This window comes from Dipodomys ordii, unplaced genomic scaffold, assembly GCF_000151885.1.
Source record: "Dipodomys ordii isolate 6190 unplaced genomic scaffold, Dord_2.0 Scaffold333, whole genome shotgun sequence".
Classification (NCBI taxonomy): Eukaryota; Metazoa; Chordata; class Mammalia; order Rodentia; family Heteromyidae; genus Dipodomys; species Dipodomys ordii.
In genome coordinates, this window is record NW_012267549.1 from 720,151 (window position 1) to 742,002 (window position 21,852).

Here is a 21,852-nt window from a genome sequence, read left to right on the forward strand (position 1 = left end):
AGTTTAGTTGGCTATAGGTCTGTAGGTTCAATTCTATTCCATTGGTCCTGAGGTCTGTTCTTGTGCCAGTACCAAGCTGTTTTGATTACTATGTCTTTATAGTAGAGTTTGAAATTTGGTATTGATATTCCTCCAGCACTGTTCTTTCTGTTGAGGATCGTTTTTGCTATTCGGAGTCTTTTATTGTTCCATATGAATTTTTGGATTGTCTCTTCTATTTCCTTGAAGAATGAGGTAGGAATTTTGATAGGTATCGTATTGAATTTGTAGATAGCCCTGGGAAGTATTGCCATTTTCACGATGTTGATCTTTCCAATCCAGGATTGTGGGAGTTTTTGCCACTTTCTAAGTTCTGTTTTGATTTCCTTTTTCAAGTTTTTTAAGTTTTCATCATAGAGGTCCTTCACTTCTTTGGTTAATTCCCAGGTATTTTATTTTTTTGTGGGGCTATTACAAATGGAGTTGCTTTCCTAATTTCAGCCACACTTTTCAAGAGAACATTATTTTATTATTTAATGAGCTATTGTAAGCTCAGAAAACTTGTGCATGTTTTCTCTCATATGCAGAAGCTGGATCTAAAATAGACTGGGACATGATAAATCACATAGGACTCTAGACATTCACATATAGTGAGACCAATGGAGGATACTCTTAGGGAAAGCACACAAGGGGGCAATGCCTCTAGTCATATAATAATAATTTTGATAATAGTATTTATAAAAATGGGCTCCAAGAAATTAAACAAGAGATTTTTTTTCTTCAAAAAAGCAAAAAAAGACTAGTGTGTATCTATGTTTACTGACAAATATGTTACCTTATTAAACTCTAAAGGAGGTAACAGCCTTATATGGGGTCTTTCATCATGTGTGTATGTGTTACATAATGTAATATATAATGTAATAATTCTAATGTAAACTCATCAAAATGTTAGGAGTGGTTATTTTGCCATCCTAGTGAGTTTGTAATACTTTATAGTAATAAAGGATTTTTTAATTTTGAAAGGGAGATTAAATGTGTGAAGATCGAACAACCTAAAATAATAAAAGCCTATTTTTCAGATCAAAACTTCAATTACTCAATTGAATCCCTAAAGTAGAAACTGAATAGACAGATTTAGAAAACAGCCTTACAGAATTTTCTTAGAGCTCAGAGAAAGTGATAAGAGTGAGCATGATTAAAATGTTAAAGGATAGAGAGCATATAAAGGAAATATATAAAACAAATTTCAGAAGCAAACTACAAAAGCCCAGGGGAAAATAGCTCAGTATGATAGAAAAGCTCCCTGAACAGAAGAAGAGTAACAGAACAGGGTACAGACATGCCCGCCAGGCTTGAGCAGCAGGGCACCCTGCATGCACCTCATCCTCAACTCCAGTCCTTGGAGGAGACGCAGCCTGGATGATAATTCAGATATGAAACCTGTGTCAACTACTTATACCATATTATGCAGCAATCATAGATTACACAGCCAAAGAATTACATGCTTTGCTGACTTTCAAGGAAGAATCATGTTTGCAGAAAGTTCTCACTGAGAGTCAGGCAACATTATTTAAAGAGGGTAAGACCTCTAAATCTGTGGAGTGTAAGGTCACAGGGATGGACAGGAAGCAAAAATTTGGCTAGTCAGAGGAAGTAATGATGAGTGGTGCCATTCTTGTGCACACTACTTGATCCCTGAATCCTGGCTGCAGGACAGTTATCAAGTATTAGACTCCAATCTCAGGTATACAAAACCTCCTGGAGAATGCAGATCCAGCTCAACAAGGTTACTCAACCACTGTATCAAATTAGCTACTCATGATGGTGGGAAACACAAGGTGAATTTCAAGAGAATGTATCCAGTGCTTCAAACCATTTGCCACAAAGTGAGTTCTGTGATCAGAAGCAAGGCTGTGTAGAATATCATAATGGTAGGTACATCTATAGATGGCAAATTTGGCAGAAACATGTGCAGGAAAGATACATCCATGTCCAGAGATGTTTTCTATTTTGGTAAGATAAAAAACCCTATTCCCTCCATGACGGGATATAAACACTCAGTCTGCCACTAGTTCACCCTAGGAATGGTGGCCTGTCTGAGTCTGTCTGCTGCCAGCAGCCTGGGCACTCAGCAGTAGCTAGAGCCACATTGGCTTTGGTAAGTGGAAGTACATATTGCTGAACCCACAATGTCAGAGTGGCTGGAGAGACAATCATCTAATACTATCCACAAAACAGGTTATCCTAACTTCACCATGACAGTCTTCCTCTGCCAAGAATACTCTTTGTTGAGCACTCCAATGGGACATGATTATCTTTGTGTTATCTGCCTATTCATAGGTGTCTGTCCACACACTTTTCCCCTAGACCTCATCCTCAATGCCCAGTCATGTTCTTCCGAGTCTGTGATGACCCAGCTGTGGCACTGGCCACATCCTATGAATAAGTATAGTCTTGTACTTCTGGTAATTTTGATTAGCAAAATAAATAACCAAGGACACTGACAAAAAGTCTTCTCACTGGAAATATTTCCTTTCACCACTATCCTTTAAGGATGTCTGAGCAAAGAAGCTGTGGTACTAAAGTTGACCACTTCAGTAGGTGAACATATATTTTATGGAACTGTCTTCTGTCGATTGATCACAGGGAACTCCCCTTGAGGCTGTAAGTTCAGGATGGGAGGGAGAAGGCAGGATAGCTGGAGTGGAGACCATAGGCATTTGGAATGCTTCTTTGTGTAATTTATTTGTGTGTATAGGGCCTGTTTGAGCCAAATCTCACATTTAACATTCAATGAAATGAAGTCTACTGTAGCAAACCTCCTTCTGAGTCACATTTTGTACTTTACCTTTAAGGCCTCCAGTGACTTGAGTTAGTTATAGATTTATAAGCAACCAAGTAGGTGGTTCTAAGTACAGAACAATCAGCATTACCTTGCAAGGCAACAAACATTAGGAAAGTAATAAAAATTTCCTCAGGCAAAATAAGGCTCAATCTCAGACGGCAGTGAAGTGGCTGCTTCTAGTTGCTAGGAACACTCTTCAAATTTTAAAAATTCAAGGTTCACAGCTTTACCAACCTATTTTCATGTCCTAATACAATTTTATGGGTCCCATTCCTGCTAAATCAATGCCCTCACTTTAATGACAGAGAGAGGGCAAGCCTGGAAATTCAATCTGCGTTGTAAGTCGATAATTTGCAGGATGACACAGTGGGTTTGGCTTTCAGCAACCTCGTTTGTGGTTACAGAATATGAGGCTTTCTTTAACAACCCAAAGAGAAACTTTCAGGTTATTTATGTGGTTCTTGAGCAGGGAAATTGAGTCCTGAAATTGTCCTTTCCTTTCTCTGTTTTGACCAGTAGAATGAGGAGTTTGGTCAAATAGGACAGAAAAAAATGTCCTGAGATACCAAATAATAATCACAGAGATCCTTGCTTCCTTAAGTATTTGAGTAGAAGTAATGTACTAGTTAGCTTTCCATAGATGCGACCAAAACATCGGAGTACAACTTAAATGAGGGAACATTTATTTGGCTCAAGGTTCAAGTCTATCATGGTAAGATGAGTGGAGCAGAGCAGTTTATCTCATGACAGCTAGGAAGCAGAGAACGGGAATGCCTGCACGAACCAGCTTTCTTTTTTTCCCTCTTTTTATTCCATTCATTGACACACCCTAAGGGATGCTTTGCTAATCAACTAATCCAATCAAGTTGACAATCAAGACTAACCTAACCATCCCCTTGTCAACTTAATATCCAAACATTCCTGCTTAAGTGATAACACTTCATCACTGGCCCCCAGAAAGCTCATGAGTACCTCACAATACAAAATGCATTCAATATATCTCTAAGAATCTTCATAAACAGATCCAATATTGTTCAAAAGTCCAAATTCAAAGTCTTTTCTGGAACTCAAGGCCAATTCTTAGCTGTGAGCCTCTGAAGAATGAAAAACAACTTAGAAGTTTCCAATATACAATGGCACAAAATAAACATTCACATTCTTAAAGGAAGGAATAAGGGCAAAATAAGAGAGATGAGACAAAAGGAAAAAGGAAGTCCACACATTGAACCTTATAATTCCATTTCTGGTATCCTGGACACAGGCTGACTTTATAAAGGTGGCCCTGCTTCTATGGCCTTGCTATTTGCAGCCCATATCACTTCTCTCTTAAACTGGCTTTGCTCGCTGCCTGCAGCTTTTCATGTTCCTTGCTCTAGTTATCTCTGATATCCTGGGATCTCCACTGCATCTTCAGTTTCACTCAGTATCATGAATTAGTCTCTTAGAGTTTCTAACCTTTCACATATTGTCTTCCTGGGCTTTCTTTGAAACCTGGGTGGAAGCTTCCACAACCTCATACTTCTATCATGGATGCCTGAACCACCAGCATAATCTGAAAAAAGCTCAGTTTTGGTGTCCTTGACCACACTGGTAGCAGATTTTGACTATCTTGAGGAATAGCCCAAAGAAGATCTTTGTTGGGTGGCCTTGTGTGAGCAGGGTGCCCCTGAGGCATCTTCTCAGGAGAAAGTCTTTAAAATAAGTTCACTCTTTCACACCCTTGAGTGTGTGAAGAACCAACCCTAAAGATGTTACCAAGGCACCTTTTCTAATTTTCTGATGCAAAGAACTTGGCTTATTCTTAATGATACTAATGTCTTCGGAAACCATACATGTCTATGCACCAATTTCACATAGGCTTTTCTGATCAAAATACAAGGCTTTCAAGTCCTTCTGCCATGCTTTTGCAACTGCAAGTATTACTGGAAGTCTGGCTAACAGCACTAATCATGTCACAAAGGCTGGGCTGCTTTGGAATTTCCTCAGTCCAATTAATTGTTCTGTCACCTTTAAATTCAATCTCCCATAAAGTCTAGGGCAGAAACAAATGTAGACAAGTTCTTTGGAAGATTGGTCTCAAGTACAACTGTCAGTGCTGTTCTTGTTCCCATCTGAAAACTCATGTGCAGTCTTTTGTGTTGCATTTCTAACAGCATTCTCATCTTCTGCCTGCTCACAGCATCCTAAGGATTCTTTACCCTGTATCTTCAAACTTTTCAGAATTTCTGCAGCAGTGGAGTTCCAAAGCCTTTTGAACCACATTGTCTTAGAAGAGTCACAGCAACAACCCCACTTTTCTGGGCTAATTACTTTCCCATAGTTCTGACCAAACACCTGATAGAACAACTTAGTGAAGGTAACATTTACTTTAGCTTATTGGTTTCAGAGTTTTCTCCTGTTCTTTCATGGCAAGAGAGCATATTGAAGCAGGGCAGCACACCTCAGGGTGGCCAGGAAACAGAAAGCATGCTGGCCTTATATGGCTTTCTCCTTTTTCCCTCTGTTCTATCCAGGCCCTAGACTATACTATAGTGACACCCATATTCAGAGAGGGTGGGGGTCTTACCCTCTTCATTAATCCTGTCTAGAATCACTCTCACAGACACATACTGCAGTGTTTTTAGTAATTTCTTAGGTGCTTCTCAATCCCATCAAGCTAGCAATCAAGATTAACCACTGCTAATTACCCAATGACCATATTTTTCATATCTTTCTGCATTACCACATCATACCATAGATCATCTGTGTTTATTTACAAGAAAGTCCATAATACCTTAAAAGCTTATCAGACCAGAAACTAATTGTAACATTCTGTTCCTCTAGAACCATTCTCAGCACCAAAATCTGTTTTGTTTTTTTTTTTGGGTCCAGTCGTGGGGCCTGAACTTTGGGCCTTGGCGCTGTCTCTCAGCTCTTCAGCTCAAGGCTAGCACTCTACCACTTGAGCCACAGCGCCACTTCTGGCTTTTTTCTTGTTGCTTATGTGGTGCTGGGAATCGAACCCAGGGCCTCAGGCATGCAAGGCAAACGCTCTACCACTGAGCCACCTTCCCAGCCCCCAAAATCTGTTTTTATAAAGGGTTCTCCAGGGAAACTGAATCAATAGATTGCATATATACATAATGAAAGAGACTGAGTTAAAGAAACTGGAGTGTATAATTACTGAAGCCAGATAGTCTGAAATCTACAGGGCAAGCCAGCAAGCTAGAGACCTAGAGACTTAAGACTTAGTCTTAAGTCAAAAGGCTGTCTGGAAGCAGAATTCTTTTTTAGTTGGAAGACTTGAAACTTTTATTCTGAACATGTCCAGCTAGTTGGAAAAAGTCCACCCATATCATAGAGGCTACTTTGTTTCTGTTTTACTCAAAATCTACTGATTTAAATGCTAATTGCATCTAAAAATTATCTTCATAGCAACATGCACATTAGTATTAGACTAAATATTTGTACCATGGAATGGCCAAATTGACACATAAGATTAATCATCACAGTGCTAAAAATGTTAGTTGATATTGTGGAAAATGAAACCCTGTCTTGAAACTTACATTACCTCCCTTTAAGACTAAGGGAAAGAAAAAAAGTAAAACTAAAATGAGATGTAGAAAATAAGTATAAAACTACAGGGAAGATGAAGCAAAAAAAATCAAGAGGAAAAAATATAAAACTTATAAGATAGAACCTGAAGGACTGACCCCCATCCTATTATCCCAGGCCCATACGGATGCCAGGTAAAATCCCAGGTATGTGTGAACTTATTTGAAGTGCAGACAGGGCAATCCACCTAAGCCCAGGTATAAACATCCCATTGCGGGTCCAACTGAAAAGGCCCCACCTCCCTTGACGTAGTGGCTTTTTCATTAACCTCTGCCTCCTTGCTCAGACCTTATATAAAAACCCAGCTCCTGTCCCAACTCTTCAGCACAACTTCCAAACCCACAGGAAGGTCTGTGCCCCTTGCTGTTCCTCAATAAACAGTCTTTGCCTGTTGATGATCGAGTCCAGCCTATTCCTTTTCCATTCTCCTCCATTTTCCTAAGAGAACCACAAGACAAATCCTTGGATTTGTCTTTGGATCATTGGAGTGCCAGAAAAAGAGAATATATTGAGAAAAAAAGTCAACAACCAAGAAAAGCTTCTTACAGTTTCAGGAAGAGCTACTTAAAAGGTAATGTAAGTTTAGTTAAGATTAATGGAAACAAAATCTACCTGGCCATATTCCCTAATTCAGGGAAAAATTTAAAGATTTCAAGATAATAGAAAATATGTATGAAGAAAAAGAGTTATATGACCATTGTAGTTTTCATCTAATACCCACAATGCTACAGAACAGTGAACTAACACTCAGAAAACTAAGAAAAAAGGGATGAAATCTAAGAATTCAAATCAATCATCATTCATTTGTTATGATACAAAAGAAGATTAAAGTTACAGATAGGCAAAGTTGAAGACAGCAACTGCTTAAACCTGTCTCTAACCAAGCCACTAATGAATCATAACACAGATATCATAAGACAGAAAGAAAATGAAAGAGAACAGTATTGCTATTATTACTATCAGTGCTAATAATAGAAACATAGTAATAAAAAAACATACAGTGACCACATTAAAGTATAGATGTTTGTTGACTGTCTTCGAGGACATTGTAGTACTCTCCTGTAATCCTAATACTTAGGAGGCTAAGTCAAGAGGATCATGAGCCTGAGCTACATAGCAAGACATTGTCTCAGAAACAATGTACTGTTTTCACAGCTATCTATAATGGTAAAATGTTATATATCGTCACATCACTCACAAACTACCTTCATAAGTTTGTTGAAGTATCATTCATACATGTATACCAATAACATCATCACAGCAGTAAAGGTACTGAAAAAAGTTCTCATGCACATTTTCAATATAGCCTTCTTGCTCCAATTCTTCCTGAAGACAATCACTGATATACTTTATGTCAATAGATTAGTTTGCTTTTTCTAGAATTTTACATAGATTAAAGCATTTAATGTTATTAATTTGCTAGGGGTTTCCATAAAAAATACCATTGACTGAATAGCATAAACAATGTACATTTATTTTCAGAGTTCTTAGGAAGTAAAAGATCAAGATGACAACAGTGTGTCTAGAAGCTTCTCTTCCTTTGCTTGTGGATTCCCACCTTTTTCCTATGTGCTCACATTATTTTTTCCTTTTGTGTTTCCAGATTCTTAATATCTCTTGTATGTTCTGATTTTTTCTTCTTATAGGGACACCAGACAGAAGCACTGGGTTAGGGAAGAACCTAATGGTTTCATTTTTCCTTAATTATCACATCAGAGTTCCTATTACCAAATACAATCACAATCTGATGGTCTGGGGGATAGGACTTCAATATGTCAATTTTGGAAGAACATAATTTTGTCCATAACATACCATATATAGTTTGTTTTTTAGACAATGTTGCATTGTATAGATGAGGTAGGCTTGAATTTGAGATCTTTCTGCTTCCACCTCCCAAATCCTGGGATCATATGTGTGCACCATCATACTCAAGCTCGGTCGTGGGGCCTGAACTCTGGGCCTGGGCACTGTCCCTCAGCTCTTCAGCTCAAGGCTAGCGCTCAACTGCTTGAGCCATAGCACCACTTGTGGCTTTTTCTGCTTATGTGGTGCTGAGGAATCAAACCCAGGGCCTCATGCATGTCAGGCAAGGACTCTACCACTGAGCCACCTTCCCATCCCAGTTTATACTCTTTTGACTGGCTTCTTCCATTGTGTAGAACTATTTTTTGATTCACCCATGCTATAGAATGTACTACCAGGGTTTTTCTTTTCATTGCTGAGATATATTCCATTGAGGACATACTATAGTTTGTTTAATCTTCTTTCCTGTTGATGGATATTTGGATTGTTTTCTGTTTGGGACTAATGTAAATAAAGCTACCATAAATATTTGCATATAAGTCTTATTCCTCTGAATATGCTTTCATAATATTAAGTGTGAAACTGCTAAGTTACATGGCAGGAAAACTATTAATTGAGTAGGAAATGTTATCTCACTAAGCTTTTAATTTACATTTTCTTAATGATTAATGTCCAGCTTCTTTTCATGTATTTATTTGCCATCCACGTACTTCCCTTAGTGAAGTGGCTGCTTAAATAATATGTTCATTTATTTTTACGTTATTTGACCTTTGATTTAGACTTAGGTATTTTTTTCTGGATTTAAGAATTCTTGGAGGCCAGAGGAAAATGGCAGAGGAGAGGCTGGAGGCTAAACAAGCTCTCCCATAGAAAGCAGATTTAGTGTTATAGTGAACAGTCCTAGGCTAGAGAATCAAACCAAGTGTGCCATCACAGTACAGAGAGTTTGGACAGAAAGGAAAAATCCAGGCTGCTTGGTCAAGGAGACAGATCTGAGCACTTGTGTGTGTTCACTGTGGCGGTGGCAGCAACGGAGGCAATGGCAGCAATGGCAGCTGCTGCTGCCACAGCCACCATATCACAGAGGTGCCAAATGCAGTGTGCAAGTGGATTCTACTCACTGCCAGCAAGAACTGACAAGGAGCAGAAATCTTCATCCTGCTGATCGCAGACCAGGGATTGCCCAGAAACCAAGAGGCTACTGTGAGTAATCCCAAAACATCTTTACTCCTTCTCACATAGCAGCAGTGGGAAGGTAGCCACTCCCCCACCACTGAAGAAGAACTCCATCTTTGATATTGACCAAGGCCAAGCCTAGCAGCTAGCTCCAACTCTTGGAAGAAAACAATAGGAGCCATTCACCAGGTCACAGGAATCTGACCTGACCTGCCAGGCTCAACTCCACACAGGGGAAAGTGACCCTTCCCAGGCAGAGGAGCTCCACCCCCCCAGAGAAGTAACTTTCTTCACTGGGTACAGAGCCAGAGGCTGCCCCTCACCACTGCAGCCTAGACAGCAGGAGGGATAAAAGACAATTGAAATTCAGTAAACATAAACCCTAAGAATGGCTCATGCTGGGCTCTGTGAGTATCTCAGGAGCTAGCCCTTCAGGGAAAAGTTTCTCATTGCTGATACACCTCAACCCTACCCAGAACCTAGCCTCATCACAGCAACTCCAAGCTAGAGCAAACAGCCATCTCCCTCTTTTGTGGTACTCAAAGAAGATCTCCCTCCCACTGAACTAGCCTAGGAGGAGGATCACAAAGTTTTGGGTAAGGCAGAGCATTTATCTGCCTGCTCAAACAAACTGACTTAAGAAACCAATCAAGCCACAGGAAAACCAAACACCACAAGCAAACCAGAGACTACACCACAAGACTGCTTATGGACACAGAGGAGATACAAGATTCCCCCCCCAAAAAAAAATTAAATAACTCATTTTTCTACCTAATTTTTTAATTAAAATGTTTTTTCTATTTTTTCTTTTATAATTTTTATGATAATCACGTGACAGAACAGTTGATGAATAATCCAGAGGAGAGTTCCCAAAAGTTCTACAAAAACTACTGGTAAACATGGTGAATGAAAAAAATAGAAAGCCTGGCATGACAGGGAGCAAGACAAGGCTAACCAAAGATTGATACAGGAACTTTGCGAGCATGATGAGGCTAACCAAAAATTAATACAAGATTCTCATGAGCTACTGAAAGATTAATACAGGAATTGCATGAGCAGGCTGAGAACAGTCAAAGAGAAATACAGGAATTGCATGAGCATGAGGAAGCGAATCAAATAGTAATACAAAAATTCAGGATGAGAATACATAAAGATCAATAGAGGCATTTATGGAATCCATAAACAGACAGCTGAAGAAATCCAGGGAGACCACAAAGGGAATGCTGAATGGAGCCCGTCAGAAGGAAAGAGAGTCCAAGGAAACCATAACCAATCAACTAAGGGATTTGAGACTAAATATTGAATACCAAATTAAGGAAGTAAAGAAGTTCATAAAAGATCTAAAACAAAGCTCCAACAAAGAATTTGAAGCCATCAAAGCCGACCAATTAGAAGGAAAGGAAATAATAAAAAAAAAAAAACAAAGTAGAAAGTCTTGACAGAAGATCGAATCTCTGGAATTGAAGAGAGCCTAGATATTATAAAGAACATACAACTACCCAAGACAAATCCAAGAAACATGATAGATCTATTCAACATTTGGAAGACACCATCAGAAGGCCTAATCTGAGGATAATGGGTGTAGAGGAGCACCTAGAAACAGAAGTTAATGGTCTAGGAAATTTATTCAACCGGATCCTAGCAGAGAACTTCCCAACCATGCAAAAAGATAGACCTATTCAAATACAAGAAGCTTTTAGTACCCCAAATAGACCAGACCAGAATAGGACATCTCATCGTAACATTATACTCTGCACAGGATCAATTCAGACCAAGGAAAGGATCCTTAAAGCTGTCAAGGAGAAAAGATCAATCACCTATAAAGGAAAACCAATTAGAATCACCTCAGATTTCTCAGCAGAGACAATTAAGGCAAGAAGAGCCTGGAATGATGTATGTCACTCCCTAAAGACAAACAATTATCAACCAAGAATACTTTACCCAGCTAAACTCTCCTTCATAATGGAAGGCCAAATAAAAACCTTCCATAGCAAAAAAAAAAAAACCTGAAACAATATATCTCTACCAAACCAGCCCTACAAAAGATGCTTAAAGATATCCTACACATAGAAAACCAACAAGAGCACAATAAAGGCCAAGAAACCCCACCCAAACTGAGAATCAAGAACCATAGGAAGAACTCAGATGTCACAGCCCCTAAGAAGGTAGATAACATGGCAAGAAATACCAAACATGTCTCAGTCCTAACACTCAATATTTTTTTTTGTTGGTCATGGGGCCTGAACTCTGGGTCTGGGCACTGTCCTTCAGCTCTTCAGCTCAAGGCTAGTGCTAAACCACTTGAGCCATAGTACCACTTGGGGCTTTTTCTGCTTATGTGGTGCTGAGGAATCGAACCCAGGGCCTGACGCATAACAGGCAAGCACTGTACCACTGACCCACCTTCCCAACACCCTAACTCTCAATATTAATGGGCTTAACTCTCCAATTTAGTGACATAGACTGTCTAGTTGGATTAAAAAGCAAGATCCTTCTACCTACTGCCTTCAAGAGTCATACCTTGACCATTAAAACAAACATATTTTGAAAGTGAAAGGCTGGAATAAAATCTACCAAGGAAATGGCCCCATAAACAGGCAGGAGTTGCAATCTTAATATCAGATAAAATAGCCTTCAAATTAAAATTAATGAGAAGAGCTAAAGAAGGTCATACAAACAATTCAAGCAAATACAAGAAGATCAACATAATTCCCTGTATTTTATCTGACCATAGTGGAAGCAAACTAGTTCTCAATAATAAGGCATAGAGTTGAAAAAAACACATGGAAATTAAACAGCATGCTGCTGAGCAGCACATGGGTCACAGAAGAAATTAAAGAAGAAATTAAAAAGTTCCTACAATATTCAATGAAAATGAAGACACACCACAAAGAAACCTATGGGACACAGCAAAAGCATTCCTGAGGGGCAAGTTTATTGCTCTCAGTGTGCACATCAAGAAAACAGAGACAGACCAAATAAACAATCTCATGATGCAACGAAAACTACTAGAGAAAAAGTTGAACCTAAAGTTGCTAGACAGAGCAAGATAACCAAAATAAGAGCTAAAATTAATGAAATGGAGACTAAGAAAACTATAAATAAAATTAATAAAACAAAAAGCTGTTTTTTAAAATAAAAAAACAATAAAATTGATGGACCACTGGCAAGATTTACTAAAAAAGGAAGAGAGGAGATACAAATCAATAAGATCAAAGATGCCACAGGAAAAATTACAACAAACATCCAAACAATTATAAAGAAATGTTTCCAGACTCGACTCACAAAGGAAGGAAAACCTAGCAGAAATGGATGAATTCCTTGAGAAATACAAATTGCCAAAACTGAACCAAGAAGAAATAAATCAGTTAAATGCACCAATAACCTACAATGTGATAGAGAAAGCAATCAGAAACCTTCCAACAAAGAAAAGCCCAGACCAGATAGATTCACTACGGAATTCCTTTGAAGAGGAACTAATACCCATATTCCTCAAGCTCTTCAGAGAAATAGAAGCAGACGGAGTAATCCCAAACTCATTCTATGAAGCCAATAACACACTCATCCCCAAACCAAGCAAAGACCCAACAAAAAAAGAGAACTACAGACCAATCTCTTTGATGAACACAGATTTAAAGCTCCTCAATAAAATTCTAGCCAACAGAATCCAGAAACATATCAAAAAAATCATATATTATGACCAAGTAGGCTTCATCCCAGAGATGCAGGGATGGTTTAACATAAGTAAGTCAATAAATGTAATCCATCACATCAACAGATACAAGGTCAAGAACCACATGATTATCTCCATTGATGCAGAAAAGGCTTTTGATAAAATACAACATTCATTCAGGTTAAAAGCTCTGGAAAAAAATTGGAATAGAAGGAACATTCCTTAAAACAATAAAAGCCTTATATGATAGACCAATGCCCAATATCATACTTAATGGGGAAAAACTACAACCAGTTCCCCTAAAAACTGGAACAAGGCAAGGATGCCCACTCCCCCCACTCCTATATAGTTCTGGAATCCTTAGCCAGAGCAATAAGGCAGGAAAAAGACATTAAAGGGATCTCTTTTTGCAGATGACATGATTTTATACCTTAATGATCCCAAAGGCTCCAGCCCCAAACTCTTAGAACTTATAAACCACTTAGGCAAAGTAGCAGGATACAAAATTAATCCACATTGGGCTGGGAAGGTGGCTCAGTGGTAGAGCACTTGCCTTGCATGACTGAGGCCCTGGGTTCGATTCCTCAGCACCACATAAGCAAAAAGCCGGAAGTGGTGCTGTGGCTCAAGTGGTAGAGTGCTAGCCTTGAGCTGAAGAGCTGAGGGACAGTGCCCAGGCTCAGGCCCCACAACTGGACCCGAAAAAAAAATAACCCACAAAAATCAGTCGCCTTTCTGTACACCAACAATGTATAAGCAGAGAGGGAAATCAAGGAAATAACCCCTCAAAAAAATAAAGTATCTAGGAATTAACTTTGCCAAAGATGTAAAGGATCTATTTCATGAAAACTATAAAAGCCTAAAAAAAAAGAATCATAGAGGATACCAGGAAATGAAAGATCTCCCATGTTCCTGGATAGGCAGAATTAACATAGTGAAAATGGCTATAGTGCCAAAATTGACATACACATTCAATGCAATTCCCATTAAAATCCCAATGACATGCTTTACTGAAATAGAGAAAACAGTCCAAAAGTTCATATGGAAGAACAAAAGACCTAGAATTCTAGGCAAAAGAAACAACACAGGAGGGATCACAATACTGGATTTCAAGCTCTACTATAGAGCCATAATAACAAAGACAGCTTGGTACTGGTACAAAAATAGATCCAAAGACCAATGGAACAGACTAGAGGACCCAGAAATAAATCCACATATGTACAGTCAGTTGATATTTGACAAGGGAGCCAAAGACATAGTGGAAGAATCATAACCTCTTCAACTATTGGTGCTGGGAAAACTGGGTGACCACATGCAGAAAAATGAAAGTGGGCCCTAGCCTATCACCATGAACTAACATCAACTCAAAATTAAAGACCTTAATATCAAACCTGATATTCTGAAACTACTGCGGGACAGAGTAGGAAAGACACTTGAACTTAAAGGCACAGACAGGAACTTCCTGAACAGAGTCCTAGGATCACAACAAATTGGAGAGAGACTTGACAAATGGGACTACCTTAAAATAAAAAGTTTCTGCACAGACAAAGAAATAGCAACCAAACTAGAAAGACAACCAACTAATAATTGGGAAAAAATATTTACCAGCAAAATATCAGACAAGAGTCTAATATCCGTTATATACAGGGAACTCTAGAAACTAACCCCTCAAAAATCTAACAAACAAATCATGAAATGGGCAAGGGAACTAAAGAGAGCCTTCTCAGAAGAAGAGATAAAAATGACAAAGAAACACATAAGGAAATGTTCATCATCCCTGTCTGTAAAGGAAATGCAAATGAAAACAACACTGAGATACCACCTTACTCCAGTCAGAATGGCTCACATCCTAAAGTCAGCCAACGACAAATGCTGGAGGGGATGTGGAGAAAGAGGAACCCTACTGCATTGCTGGTGGGAATGTATACTAATACAACCATTTTGGAAAGCAGTCTGGAGATACCTAAGAAAGCTAAATATAGACCTCCCCTATGACCCAGCCATACCACTCCTAGGCATCTACCCTGAGCAACAGGAACCAGTATACCAAGACACATGCACCTCCATATTTATTGCAGCACTGTTCACAAGAGCCAATATTTGGAAACCACCCAGAAGCCCCACTATTGATGAGTGGATCCAAAAATTGTTGTACCTATATACAATGGAATATTATGCAGCCATTAGAAAGGACAAAATAATGGCATTTGCAGGGAAATGGATGGAACTAGAGCAGATTATCTTGAGCAAAGTAAGCCGAGAACAAACAGACAAATAGCACATGGTCTCCCTGATATGTGGATGCTAAAGCCAAAATACAGGAAGATATGGCAAACAGGACTCAAGAAACAAAGGACAGCCAACCATTTTGTCATATCATTGCTAAATGATTCCATGTTCTGGACCATATATATGGTAGATATATGCATACAACAGAGGAAAGACAGGAAGAGGAACAGCATAAGTGGGAATAGCCCACACTAAGCAAAAGGAAAGAAATGTAAACATCACCTGATGTGGAAAAAATAACTTGTAATATCAAAGCTCATAGAATTCACAAACTTTATAGACCATGATAATGACAATTTGCCTTGTGAAAATGAAAATGTGTTTGTGACTCTAGGTATCACTATTCCACAATATGTGAAATATGTGAAATTTATGTAATCACCTAATCTCAATTAAAGACAAAAAGAGAGAGAAGGGGATGGGTTAAGAGAGATGGGTAACAATTTGTCAGACACTTTGTCCTCATATACTGTTTTGTAGAATGGGAACTTCTTTGTACAACTACTTAAAGATAATTTAAAAAATAATAAAAAAGAAGTTCCTACAGCTGCCGCTTTAGAATCTCTTATGTGGTGGCAGCATCATGTGTTTCCAGCCAGCTATTTATTTCTATTATAACTCTATTTGTGATCAAATCAAATTTATTACCTACAGTATCTTTTTTCAAATCTGAGGTTTCATCATTTGTCAGCAATTCTGTTTTGATGGCCTAGTTTTTTACAATGTCAAGTGGGTTATCCTTGAGAAACATGGAGGTTAAAACACCTGCAAGCTTTGATGTCTGCATCACTGAGTAACAGATGCCAACAGACATTGGAAGAAGTGAGATGATCATCTGTAATTTATGAACTGAGTAGCTAGTGATCATAATTGTTATTTTACACAACTACTCACATATAACATGATATGAATTTTGAGTCAGGTTATTACAAGACCACTGTCATTTAATTAAAACAGAAATTAATAGTTGTCCATATAGGGCCATAAAAAGTGAAGAATGCCTCAGTATACTGTGAGTGGACACATTATTTCTCTGGATTCCTTGGTGTTAGTTTTCAGGAACCTCTTCTATAAATTCAACAAATGTGTGTTAAGTAATTTAAAAAAATTGCATAATTGCCATCTATGTAGATGATTTTCAGATTAAGATTATACTATACTATGAACTAGACAAATCATGTAGTCAAAGCAAGAGGAGGTATGGCTCAAGTAGGAGATTGTCAGCCATTAATGGAAAAGTCAAGCAGAACACAGGGCCCTGAGTTCAAGTCTCACTGCTGGCATATACACATGCACACGCACACACACAAATCAGTGGAACATAAGATAGTTTAAGAAAAGTACACTTCAAATGATTTCCCTTTGTTTTAGTCATTTAACTTTGCTTCTTTGCATCTATGCATTGCCTTGGTTGACACTCTTTTTTGTGTTCAGAGTATGGTTCAAGTTGGATCAAATATTATTCATATGTTATATCCTAAAATGAACTTTTTACAATTCTGAAATGATCATTTTAAAGGCCTATTTACCTTGTTTCACTGAAGTCTAGTTGAATGTATAGGAATAGAACTTATATAAGGGAGACCTTAGACTTCTTGGAGTAGCAACAAATTATAAGCACTATCTAGTAAAATGTCTCATTAACTGATTTCAGAAATACAATGCACTTTTCCATACTCCCCATACACAGGAGACAGTAAAGCAAATTGGTTTAATAATCTTGGACAGGTATTCATTGCTTTTGTAAACATTTTGTAAATCTCAACAAATCAACTAAACATGATAGTATTTACTTGGTAATAGTCACTGAGCTCTAGTGACTGATTTTAATGGTTAACTACCTCATATTATAAACTAAATATAATTAAAATTTAGGTAAAAGATGAAACCTAGCTCCGAGGAAGACAAAGAAGGCTGAGCTAGCTAAGAAAGATAACAAGAATTATGTAGTGAAGAAGAAACAATGATGGTTCTTACATAAACGATAGATTAAATAGCATGAAAAAAAGAAAAAGAGAATGAATTTTTTGGAAGAGCTGGGGCTAGATAGGCAATCAAAAGTAAAATTCAGAACTTTATCATAGCAGTAAGATACAGCCAAGGAAGAACTTTAGGAGAATAGTATACTCCGATTTATATTTTAGGGAGATTATTTCAGTAATTGCTGTGAATAGATGGGAAATGGAGACAAGAAAGGAAGCTTAGGGTAAAAGACAACTGCCTTTTATTTAAGTTGGCAACAAGGTGAATCAGATGGAAGACTCTAGAAGCTTCTACTTTTATAGAAATTGCAGGTGACTCAGAAATTCTGTCGTGAATAAGTGAATGAGTTACATTAAATAAGATAGACTATAATGTGTATGGGGAGGTCAAGTTAAGAGGGAGAAGATGGAAATTTCAGTTTAGAAACATTTATACCTTGTTGGAGAGGGGAATGGGGGGGTAAGTGGGAGATAATGAGGGATAAGGTAACAATGATTAAAAATAAATGTACTCATTATCTTACTTAAGTAACTGTAACCCATCTGATCATCACCTTTTCAATAAAAAGAGAAAAATTTACACTTTGAAAGGGATGTAAGTCATGGAATGAAATTTCTTGATGACAATTAAAAGTGAATCATTATAGCTGGGGTCTTGTTCTTTGGATGACTGATGTGATACTTCTTATGAATAAATGAGCAGGGTAGGGAGGAACAGGAAATAGCAATACTATCTACCCAACACAAGGAAGCAACCAGTAGGGTCTTTGGAGATAGTGACCCACTATAAAAGGACAGACTAATGGAGAATTTTAATGTCTAAGCCAAAGAATATAAATAGCACCAGTACAGTTATGTATCTAATCCCAAAAGCCAGGGATGGAAGTCAGGTTCAGGATACCAAAGATGGCAGATCTCTCAAACTGTTACACTTCAGTGTTGATGGCTAACTCAGAGTCATAACAATGCATAGGAACATGGTGGAAGCCAAGAGCCAAAGGTTCATGCCTATAATATTAGCTACTCAGCTCTTCAGAGATCTGAGACACAAAAGTTGAAGCCATCCTTATCAGAGAAATATGTGAGACTCTGATCTTCAATAAACTACTCAAAAAATGTCAAACAAAAAAAAATTGGAAGTGCAGCTGTGTCTCAAGTGGTAAAGCACTAGCCTTGAGCAAAAGAAGTTCAGGGACAGTACCCAGATACCGAGTTCAAGCCCCAGGACCAGCACACACACACACACACACACACACACACACAATGATAATAATAATTACTATTACCCCATTATCATTATAATTATAAAGAGGGCTAAAGGATATTGTAAATAACACTGTGACAGTGGCTGAAAGAGGTACCAGGAATAGAGGAGTAGCATATATCCTAGAATGTGTACAGGCCATCAACTGCCAGCTGCTAGCGCACTTTATCCTGATCACATGTCAAATATCACATACAAAAAACTATCATCCGTCCTTCTACATTTTCCAAAATGTAAACAGGAAAAATGATTAAAAACATTTTCAACTTACATGGAAGAATATCTCGATATCTGTTTTTTTCTTTGTTATGTGGATCAATCCCAGAGGTGAACTCACCAGGCAGAACTATATGTTCTAACTCCTTTAAAAGGTAAAATAAATAAATACATGCATACTACATACATATATAAATACATAAATCATGTATTTACTATAATCAAAAAGAGGAAAATCTGTTTAGCATTTTTGATCCTTTAATGCCTACATGACATGACTATTAAATGTGTTATATAATAAAGCTGAGAAATCCAAATCTGATTTTAAAACTATGTAAAACATCTCAAGTTAGATATGGCAACCAGTGACTTTCTTGGTAAGAAAATATTAAGCTCGCTGAAGATATGTTTCCTCCTGAACATCACTATTTTTCCTTTTTCACATAAAATGAATTATGGAATATGTAGGTATTGGGATCTAATCATAAATATATCAGTACATAAATAAAAACAAAACTGCAACAAAAATATATAAACAAAAACCATAAATGGTCTTATCATTTAGTCTCTAGTGAAATTATTACTTCGACACCAGTCTAAGAATTCATCTTCTCAAAAAAAATTTTATTGTGCCAGGTGCCAGTGGCTCACACCTGTAATGCTAGCTACTCAGAGGCTGAGAATGAGAAGCCTGGCCTGGCCAAAGTGCAACCATTTTGGATATTAAGGTCATTTTGTGTTTTTGTTTTTGTTTTTGTCAGTCGTGGGGCTTGAACTCTGGGCCTGAGTGCTGTCCCTCAGCTCTTCAGCTCAAGGCTAGTGCTCTACCACTTGAGCTACAGTGCCACTTCCGGTTTTCTGGTGGTTTATTGGAGACTCACGGTCTTTCCTGCCCGGGCTGGCTTTGAACCGAGATCCTCAGATCTCAGCCTCCTGAGTAGCTAGGATTACAGGTGTGAGCCACCAGTGCCTGGCTAATACTTTCAGGACACAGCTTTTACCGACATATGAGCCCAGGTTCCTGGAAAAACCACATGACCAAATCGCTCTGACCAATAACTCCCTAGCAACAGTCAATCAGTAACTAGCAGGAAAGTAAAGCTCCAGATATGTAAGATAGCATAGTTAACATATTTTGGTGCTTAACTGCTTAGCCCATGCACTTTAGCCAATAAGATTGTTACAAGACTTACTTACTAAATGTTAACCAATCATGTAATCGCTAAGTTGGAAACCCTCTACCCTTGCTGTAACCACAATAAAAACCCTGCTAAACTGGAAGTCGGGGCTCTCAACTCTGATTGGCTGCATCAATGACAGTTGTGAGTCCAGATTTGAGCTTGCAATAAACGACTCTTGTGTGCTTGCATCAGAATCGGCTCCTTGGTGGTGTTTAAGGATCCTTATCTGGGTCCAACATCTTGGGGGCTCGTCCGGGATCCCCCAGACCCCAGGGCCCGTGAACCAGAGTCAGACCCTGATTAGTGAGTCTTATTGTCTGCTTTTTGTGCTTTTGTCTGCTTATATTTGTTCTGGGGCCCAAAAGTAAGTAGGGATGGCATAAGGCCTAAGAGGATGCCCTGGAGGGTTGTCCACCAGGGGCCTTCTATAGGTACAAGCAATCTCCTCAATTCTGGAGGAATGTGGAATCCCCTCAATCCTGTCAGGCTGGAATGGGATAAGGCCGACGTCCTACTTTCAGTTTTGCCTCCGGTTGACAGGCAGAATTTTCTGTCTGTCTTTTTGTGTGTTGGCTTTGCTTCTGTGTATGTCAGTTGCTTTTTATTTTTGTGTGACAGATGATATGGGACAGACTCAAACCACACCCCTTTCCCTTCTGACTGACAATTTTTAAAGATGTTAAAGGAAGACCCTACAATCTGAGTGTTAAATTTTTTAAAAAAAGAAAAGCTAATCACTTTTTGCAGATCAGAATGGCCCCCCTTTGGGATGGGATGGCCAGCTGAAGGAACTTTTGAATTATAAATTATAATTTTTTAAATAATTTCCTTCCAGGACCACATGGCCACCTGGACCAGATCCCATACATCCTGGTTGGTAAGACTTAGTGGAAAAACCCTCCTTCCTGGCTAACACACATTTTGCCTCTACAGGAACATCGGCTAAAGAAAATTCTTTCAGTTCAAGACCAACCCCCTAAACCAGGGCACACTGAAACCAAACCCTGGGCGCCTCTCTACCCCCCTGTTCTACAGGGCGATGCCAAGGAAGAACTGGTTTTTCCTCCCACTTATCAGCCACCAACAGTACCAGGAAATGCCACTGCCTGATGAGGGAGGGGCAGTGGCAGCTGTAGAAGGACCAGCAGCAGGAACTCGGAGGAGGGCAAACAGGGCTGTTCCCCCTGCCTCTCAGGGGCCTACAAATTCGACTGTCATACTTCCCTTGCAGGCCGCTACTCCCCCTCCACCCATAACCATGCCAGGCTTCCCGACCACTTTACAGTGAGAGAGGCTTGCTCTGTTTTAGAATTGGTACCAGTTTTATATGTGGATCCTTGTTTTTTGTGTATATTTGTGTTTTTATTATTTATTTGACCATCTCTGGGGGAATAAAAGTTTCAGCCTCTGGCTGGACCTTCTCACAAAACTGCTATGTCCCCCTCCCTGTGGGGCATGGGAGGCTGCTGGACTAGTTTGGTCCTCTTCAAGTCTCAGGCTGCATTTTCTCCTTGTGGAGGCTGCCAGAGGGGAGGGTGTAGAAGGCTGTGTGCCTGGTTTGGACTTTTCAGCTGTGCCTGACAATGTAACATTTTGTAAAGAACTCTTGTCTAAAATTGGGTAAAAAAAATTGGGCCAGTTTCAGGAGCCCCCCCAACCCAGCCTTCCTCCAACTGAAGGTACTCAAAAGACCAACTGGTGAAATGCCTTGCTAAACAAGCAAGCCCTGGGAAAATGAAGCTCAACAAAGGTAGGAAGAAAGAAAGAAAGAAAGAAAGAAAGAAAGAAAGAAAGAAAGAAAGAAAGAAAGAAAGAAAGAAAGAAAGAAAGAAAGAAAGAAAGAAAGAAAG

General features: G+C 38.8%; 1 protein-coding gene across 1 annotated transcript in view; it reads right to left on the reverse strand.

The window, feature by feature from the left end:
* The window catches only part of Ptpn20 (protein tyrosine phosphatase, non-receptor type 20), a gene marked incomplete at its 5' end in the record, with an annotated part of 38,703 nt that overhangs the window by 11,875 nt on the left and 4,976 nt on the right, over positions 1 to 21,852 (reverse strand). The window contains one exon of the mRNA XM_013036665.1: positions 18,877 to 18,967. Coding sequence (XP_012892119.1) covers positions 18,877 to 18,967 — 91 coding nt within the window. The remainder of the gene's footprint in view (positions 1 to 18,876; positions 18,968 to 21,852) is intronic.